At 41.8% G+C, this 8,705-nt stretch overlaps 1 protein-coding gene across 1 annotated transcript in view; it reads left to right on the forward strand.

The window, feature by feature from the left end:
- Positions 1–8,399, forward strand: part of LOC127580709 (major facilitator superfamily domain-containing protein 4A-like) — a 61,163-nt gene extending 52,764 nt beyond the window's left edge. The window contains exons 7-10 of the mRNA XM_052034479.1: positions 1,306–1,453; positions 2,122–2,192; positions 4,774–4,897; positions 5,501–8,399. Coding sequence (XP_051890439.1) covers positions 1,306–1,453; positions 2,122–2,192; positions 4,774–4,897; positions 5,501–5,553 — 396 coding nt within the window. The 3' untranslated portion in view covers positions 5,554–8,399. The remainder of the gene's footprint in view (positions 1–1,305; positions 1,454–2,121; positions 2,193–4,773; positions 4,898–5,500) is intronic.
- Positions 8,400–8,705: the final 306 nt, after the last annotated feature.

An 8,705-nucleotide genomic window follows, 5' to 3' on the forward strand; every position in this document is an offset into this window, starting at 1 on the left:
AGACTCCTGAGCCAAGGAAGCAACGTCCTCGCATCCATTCCTTTTCAGACCCTTTTGCATGTCTTAATGAGGACACTTCTTACTCCAAAGAACTGAGACCTAGCTACTCTATTTCTGCTTACATGACAGACTTACCCTCCCAAGAACCAGTCTGATAAACCTTTTCCACACTCGTATGCATACCTAATGCATTCTTCTTTGGATCAGGAAAGATAATTGTACACCATACTCCAGGTGTGGTCTCACTAAGGCTCAATGTAATTATAGGATGACATTCTTAGTCTTTGTATTGGTTTATTATTGTCACTTGTACCGAGGTGCAGTGAAAAGCTTGTCTTACAAACCAATTGTACAGGTCAATTCATTACACAGTGCAGTTACATTGAGTTAGTACACAGTGCATTGAGGTAGTACAGGTAAAAACAATAACAGTGCAGAGTAAAGTGTCGCAGCTACAGAGTGCAGTGCAATAAGGTGCAAGGTGACAACAAGGTAGATCGTGAGGTCATAGTCCATCTCATTGTATAAGGGAACCATTCAATAGTCTTATCACAGTGGGGTAGAAGCTGTCCTTAAGTCTGGTGGTACATGCCCTCAGGCTCCTGTATCTTCTACCCGATGGAAGAGGAGAGAAGAGAAAATGTCCCGGGTGGGTGGGGTGTTGATTATGCTGGCTGCTTCACCAAGACAATGAGAGGTAAAGACAGAGTCCAAGGAGGGGAGGCTGGTGTCCGTGATGCGCTGGGCTGTGTCCACAACTCTCTGCAGCTTCTTGTACTCCTGGGCAGAGCAGTTGCCATACCAAGCCGTGATACATTCAGATAGGTTCGCTCCATGGTGCATCGGTAGAAGTTGGTGAGACTCTTGTACTCAAATCCTCTTGCAATAAGAACCACGTACAATTTGCCTCCTAACTGCTTGCTGTTATCTCTTAGTAACTTATGTACATGGACACCCAGGTCCTTGGTATTCTTAATGAAGATGGGTGATGGGTGCCATACTCCTCCATTTGTCCTATCTCCCATCATAATCTCTGGACGGGATGTTAATCAAAGGCCACATCTCGAATGGGGGTAAAATGGTCCTGTTGTAATATCTAGAAGATGAGCAAACATCATCTTGCTACCCCAGTGTACATGAAAGACTTGACTCAGAAGCCCTCTCAGTCTCTCTCTGGTGCACATAACATCCAATGCTCATGACCACTTTCAACAAAGAAGACAAATGATTTTATGTCATCTTAAAACATTGCTTCAATGAGAGTCCAGTCTGAGTTTTCACATGGTGTGTTTGGCCGTGTTGCAGGGCGGAATCATTGGCACATTTGTCCTGATGCTGTGTTTCCCAGCCAGCGTTGTTTGCCTTTATGTGGGAACGGGACTTCTGGGCTTTTTCCTGAGCAGCACCTTTCCAAGTATGTTGGCTTATACCGAGGACATCTTGAATTACCAAGGTTAGTAGATTCTGCCTCCTGTCCTGCTCTTAATCTCTCTAATTCCTCTTTAGATTGCACATTCTCCAAAAATTATATTGAGTTGAGGCAGGTGTAGAATTGCATTGAAACAAGGTACTTAGCACAGCTAGTGTGTACTGGTGCTTATACTCCAGTCTGCTCCACTTTCATCTGTTTGATTCCAGCCTTTTGATGTATCCTTCTTTTATCCTTTTTCAGAGCTCTAAGCTGGCACTTCAGGGCAGGACTGCCATGGATGCTGTGTTTTGGGAATGAAATGTTAAACTGATACTCATCAATATAAAAGGTCCTGTGGCCACTATTTTATAGAAAAGCAGAGACATTACCACTGTTCACCTGGCCAATATTTATTCCTCACTCAATATTACTATAACCAAGATAATCCAGTGAATACCATGTTGCTGTCTGTGGGAGCATTCTGTGCACAAATTGGCTACTGCTCTTCCTTCACTTCAATAGCGGTTACACTCCAAATTTCGTGGGTTGTAATACATCCTAGGACATCCCAATTTCACAAAAATTGCTCTGGTTATTCAAGTTTTGCCTGTTTTTGTATTTATTTACCTCCTACCACAAGGATGTGTTTTGAATGGAATGTACATAACTAGATGCGTTTTATTTAATGCTTTTTCTTTTGTTTTGAACAGGATGTGCAACAACTGTACTGGTGACAGGGGCAGGAATTGGGGAGTTTGCCCTCCAGATGCTGGTTGGATCAGTGAGTAAACTCTTTCCAGGCATCAGTCATTGAAACAAAAGTATTTTCAACTTCCTTGGGTAACCAATAAAAAAACACTGATTGCATGTTGTACATTGATTCGCAAAAGGTGTTTGATGACATTATTTTGTCAGTGTCCAGATGACTTGATACATCAGTTATTGAGGGAAATCCAAGGGCATGGTTGGAAATTTACTTAAAGTTAATAGATGATTTTCCAATTATTAGGATGTTAAGAACATTATCCTCGGGTCCAAGGATCTTAACTCTCCAAGATCATAATGGAGTTTTAGGGAACCAATGTAATGGCCCAGTGACAGTTATGTGTAAGAATATGGGAACAATAGCTGATCATTTAGCCCCTCCAATCTGCTCACGAATTTGTGGTTGATCTGTGACCTGACTCCTTGCCTGCCTTTTCTCCATATCCTATAATAAATTTTCATCTCCTTACTCTTGTACTCAAACCCTCTTGCAATAAAAGCCAACATGCAGGGAGCAGGGATAACCCTGGGAATTACAGACCAGTGAGTCTTACTTCAGTGGTGGGCAAATTATTCTAAGATTCTTAGAGACAGAATTTATGGGCATTTGGAGAAGCATAGGCTGATTAGGGGCAGTCAGCATGGCTTTGTGAGGGGCAGGTCGTGCTTCATAAGCCTAATTGAATTCTTTGAGGATGTGACAAAGCACATTGATGAAGGTAGAGCAGTGGATGTGGTGTACATGGATTTTAGTAAGGTGTTTGAAAAGGTTCCTCATGGAAGGCTCATTCAGGAAGTCAGGAGGCATGGGATCCAGGGAAACTTGGCTGTGTGGATTCAGAACTGGCTCACCCAGAGAAGACAGGGGGTGGTTGTAGATGGTGCTTATTCTGCCTGGAGGTCAGTGACCAGTGGTGTTCTGCAGGGATCTGTTCTGAGACCCCTGCTCTTTGTGATGTTTATAAATGACTTGGATGAGGATATGGAAGGGTGGGTTAGTAAGTATGCAGATGACACGAAGGTTGGGGTATTGTGGATAGTGTAGAAGGTTGCTCTAGGTTACAACAGGACATTGACAGGATGCAGAGCTGGGCTGAGAAGTGGCAGATGGAGTTCAACCCAGAAAATTGTGAAGTGATACAGCTTGGAAGATCGAAATTAAAGGCAGACTACAAGGTTAAAGGCAGGACTCTTAGCAGTGTGGAGGAACAGATGGATCTTGGGGTTCACATCCATAGATCACTCAAGGTTGCCACGCAGGTTGATAGGGTTGTTAAGAAGGCGTATGGTGTGTTAGCCTTCATTAGTCAGGGTATTGAGTTCAAGAGCCATGAGGTAATGTTCCAACTCTATAGAACTCTGGTTAGTCCACACTTGGAGTATTGTGTTCAGTTCTGGTTGCCACATTATAGGAAGGATGTGGAAGTTTTGGAGAGGGTGCAGAGGAGATTGAAGAGTATGTTTTATGAGGAAAGGTTGAGTGAGCTGGGGCTTTTTTCTTTGGAGTGAAAGAGGATGAGAGGTGACTTGATAGAGATGTACAGGATGATAAGAGGCATAGATCGAGTGGACAGTCAGAGACTTTTTTCCAGGGCTAAAATAGCTAACACAAGGGGGCATAATTTTAAGGTGAATGGAGGAAGGTATAGGGGGGATGTCAGAGGTAAGTTTTTTACAGAGTGATGGGTGTGTGGAAAGCACTGCAGGCAGAGGTGGTGGAGGCAGATACATGAGGGACGTTTAAGAGACTCTTAAGATAGGCACATGAATGATAGAAAAATGGAGGGCTATGTGGGAGGGAAGGGTTAGATAGATCTTAGAGCAGGATAAAATGTCCGCACAACATCGTGGGCCAAAGGGCCTGTACTGTGCTGTAATGTTCTATGTTCTATACCAGTTACCTTCCAAACAACCTGAACTAAGGTAAAATCCATCAATCTTAGCTTGTGATTAGCAATTATCTGGCATTAATTGTCATTTGCAGAAGAGACATCCAAATTTCCTGCCACCTTTAGTATGTATACATGATCCCAACAACTCCAGAAAGGCCTGGCTCAAACCTTCAGACCAAGTTCCAGACTCCCAGCCAGCAGAAATAGTTTTCTTCCATTGAACAATTAGCTCCCAATGACTGGAAAGTACGATTGTCACCCCTTAACCTTCTAAATTACAAGGAATAGAACTGTAGTTTGTGTAATCCCTCCTCATAATTTAACTCAGAGTTCAGGTTTTGATCTGTAAATTTGCAAGAGTCTCCCTCAAAGGGCAATTGATCCTTCCCAAGTTATAGTCCTCAGAACTACTATCAGTGCTCCATGTGTTATCTAACCAGGGTTTTGTACAAGTGTGGTATAACTTCTTTCTCCTCCATCGTGGAATGGACCAAAATACCTTCTTGTTTTGTAAAATTTGCCAGGGCAACTTCACAATGGGGACGAGTCAGGAAAGTTACCAGTGTGGCTGGAGAATTGCTGTGAATTTCCTCTCACCAGTTGTCCAGTTACACCCACATCCCCACCACCAACTCGTTCTATTCCGGGAACTGTGATCATCATTCCTTTACGGCATTGACTAATTCATCTTGTGACTTCCTGCAGATTATTCAGTCACCTGAAGCCGATATATTCCTTGTATGTGGCCTTACCTTTGGTTGTCTTGCTCTTCTGTTTTACCTGGTTCTTCTCCTCGTGCATAGATTACACAATCTTCAGAGCATGACAGGTGAGTGGTTGAACCCTGGAGAATGGATGAGCCTGGCTTAGACACAATAGGTATTGAGATAGAAATTGGGCTTCCTTGGGTATCTTATCCATGGATAAATTTAGTAGGAGTGACCTGCACTCAGTGTGATTTCATTGCTGAACTCCTGGGGCCCTTTTCTTGAATGTCCAAGGTGAGTGCCCAACACAGATATATGTCTCCATTTTTTTTTCACTTATTTATTTCTTTTAAGTATGTGTCCATCATTGGCAAGACCAGCATTTATTGCCCATCCTTAATTGCCAACCAAATTGATTGCGGGGCCATTTCAGTCTGCAGTCACACATGGGCTAAAGGTTAAGCCACCCCTCAATGGGATTAGTGATTAAAACCTATTTGGAACTTGCCCAATGACTTTGGCCAGCGAGGCAGGCTGACTAACAATGATGATACAGCGTCATGAGAGAGGGAGCTTCAGATTCCATGTGAAGAAATTCCCCCCTAACAGAAATCGAACCTGGGACATGAGACGGGCTTTATGAAGGTCTTGTGCAGCTATACTGTTGATTATTTTTCCTCTTCTGTTGTGTGCTCATTTCCAATTCAAGGTCTTTATTTTCACAGGACCCTCAAAAACACCCACGATATCAGAGTCCCAGTTCTCATACCAGAGCTGAGGTTTAGCAAGCGGCCAGCCACTGACGCACAGTAGTCCTGCAAGGATCCAGTGCAGTGTTGGAATAGACTGATAGCCTGTGCTGACTTTTACAACGGACATTGCTGCACCACCTTACAATTTGAAAAGTGGCAAGGTCGCTTTTGTCTGTGCTTCTAGTTAAACTGATGCAGTGCACTGGTGTGTGTGGCTGCAGTAATCTTCCTGCAAGAATGGACATTGAAAGGATAAAGTAACAATGATCGTCTTAATCAGCACCATGTGCGACTTGAGTTAACCAGCATGTTATTTTTTAAGTAGAACTGTTTTCTTTAAAACAAAACATTTTTGATTTGTTCAGGTTCAATGATTTTTTTGATGATTTGTTTTAAAACAAAATGCCAAATGTTTCAGATGAGAAATCAAATGTTTCATTCCAATTTCACTTTAAGTGAAAATGAAGGCCCTAAATGTGGGAGACCAGGATACAAGCATTCACCGGGGATTCCTCCCCTCTTGTGCTAGGTTAGTGAAGATTGAAAATGAAGGGGTTGATACCTCAGCCAAAGTTGGACTGTATTCTGTCTGCTCAGGTGCTGTGTGACACTGGCCAGACAGCATTTATTGCCCATTTGAATTATCTTGGGTCAACTGTGCTAGTTAACTTCTGACATGTGGTCACTTCCTGGAGCACCCCATCTAACAGCACTGTGGGAGTACCATCCCCCCATTCCCCACCTTCTGTGGCTAGCATTGGGCAATAAATGCCAGCTTTACCAATGATAATCATGTCACAAGAATGAAAGAAGGACTAGATTCAGACAACAGATTCCTTGAAAGACATTACCGAACCACAAGGTTTCTCCAACAACCTTTGTTGCCATTCTCCTTTCATTGTTGGCAAGGCAGACATTCCCAGTTTTGCATCTTGCCATGCTGGGATTTGAACTCACAACCTATGGGCTGAGAGCCCAGTGCCATAGTGGAGAGGAATGGTTTAGAGATGAACACTAAACCATTATTGCCTTGGTTTTCATCTGTTCTTCCACTGGGGATAACAAATGTAAAAGTTTTATACATAAATCCTTATGACATTTCTCAGAAAAATCTCAAAGTATTTCACATATAATGACATGCAGTTCCAGGTGTAATGTGGGAAATGCAATATTCAATTTATGTATAGCACATAATATGCTAGTTAATTTATTTCTGGTGGCATTGGTTGATGGGGGATTATTGGCCAAGTTAGTGAGACAATTCCTCACTCTTCATCAAATGATGCTGAAGGAACGACACTCTGCATCTACTATTTGAGGAATAGTACCTCAGACAGTGTAGAGGACCCTCAGTACTGTACTGGAATGGTGGCTCAGTTGAGGTGCCTGTGTCCTAATTTGAGCTTAAAAGAGGTAATATCCCAAAGACCTGGTGGGCTACAAATGGAGGCTTCTGGTACCACAAAGGATTAGAAGGGTTTGGCTACAGGACACTTCCATCTTATGTGCACTTTTCTGCAATAGTTCACAATCAGTTGTCAGTCTGATAGTTTTCACAAAAAACCTATCAGACCATTATAATCATGGAAGAATAGACCACAACATTCCTTTCTCTAAAGTTATATTTTCTCACCTTCAGGTGGAATTTATATTTACTATTGACTTATCGCAAGATTGTATTGTGTCGCTGTTGCACATCAAATATTAGAATTCATTTTCTGAGTTGGTCATATTCATTTCACATCAAATGGAGTCAGAGACAGTTGAATGTGGGTTAATTAATTTCATTCAAGGAAAGGAAAGGCATATTTATATAACAGGAAAGGTTCCATCGTGCTTTTGGGTTAAGGTACCTTCATGATACATTCCAAAAAGGAGCATAATTAAACTTAACTAAAGCAGTGCCCAGTATAAACGAGCTTAATACTGAGACTGGTGAATAGAGACCAGTCACATCATGAATATTAAATTATAGAAATTCCATTTAAGAAATCATCTTTTTAACTTCCACCCAGCACCTCATGAAAATGTCCAATCTTCCTTGCTGTGTCCAAAGCAATTATTCTCGTGCACAGACAGCCAACCCTTGGTCCTAGTGATTGTCCAGTCCCTATTCATGGTGATAGGAATAACTTGCTTCATTTTGCACACTAACCTTATGAGAAGAACTGAGCCAGGATTCACCACTGAATTTGCAATTCAAGTTATCTACGTGAACCAGCTAAGGAACTGTTTCTTTGCAGTTTGAGGTTATAAGCCTTGAGGACTGGGCGCCTATCCCATGACAGGTTCCTCTACACTACAAACTGGTTTACAGAGATGTCAGTGGTAGTTTATTGTTTAATGAGGAAGTTGTTATTGGAGGCTGGATTCCACAATTAATTTATTAATCAGTTTTCTCTCTGGTTCAATGCACAATAAGTTGGTTGAAGTACTGCAGTCTGATTGCAATGATTACTCCCAGGTGCATGTGGAATACAGAAGGAACAACTCGTGGAGTAGTTGCTGCAGGAAAGGATCTCATTGGGTTCGGTAGTGGTGGCATTATGCCTTAGTAATGTGCCAAAGCAGTGAACAGCCTGCAAAAACACCTTCCACGATACTCCAGAGCTGCTAGATAATTTAGTATTTGTTTTATTCTTTAACCGCTGTTGTGATCCTAAAAGTTGAATTTTCATTTTTGTTTTACCTGAAAATGAGATGATTTGGTTTTATTTAAATGTGTCTTTTGTGGAAGCTATCTTGATTGAATATCTCCTGAAGTTGGATGTTAATCGGCTGATTAATTTGTTTGTGTGCTCAGCACTTGTCTGTGTTCTGACAACTGAAGACATAGATAAAAGATATTTAAATAAAATGCTATGGAATTTCATTTAATTACCTGTGTTGATTTATGGGCCTGTCAGTATATCACAAGATTAGTATGGGTTAAGATAGTCCTTTGGTCTTTTTGATGTCATCTTTCTGCAATTCCAGCCCTCATCAACAGACTACCAGTAGGTCCTACAATTCCATTCTAATTCCCTTTTATTGTATTCCAGACTTTTGAACTTGTACTGATGCAACATCCTTACTATCCGGTTTTATTTCAATCCTACACCCTCAATTGTACCATCACGTTTCTCCCATCCCAGTGCTTCAATCCCATCCATTTCCACCTCTATCCTGATCCTGTTGT

The sequence above is a fragment of the Pristis pectinata genome, chromosome 20 (assembly GCF_009764475.1).
Source record: "Pristis pectinata isolate sPriPec2 chromosome 20, sPriPec2.1.pri, whole genome shotgun sequence".
Taxonomy (NCBI): domain Eukaryota; kingdom Metazoa; phylum Chordata; class Chondrichthyes; order Rhinopristiformes; family Pristidae; genus Pristis; species Pristis pectinata.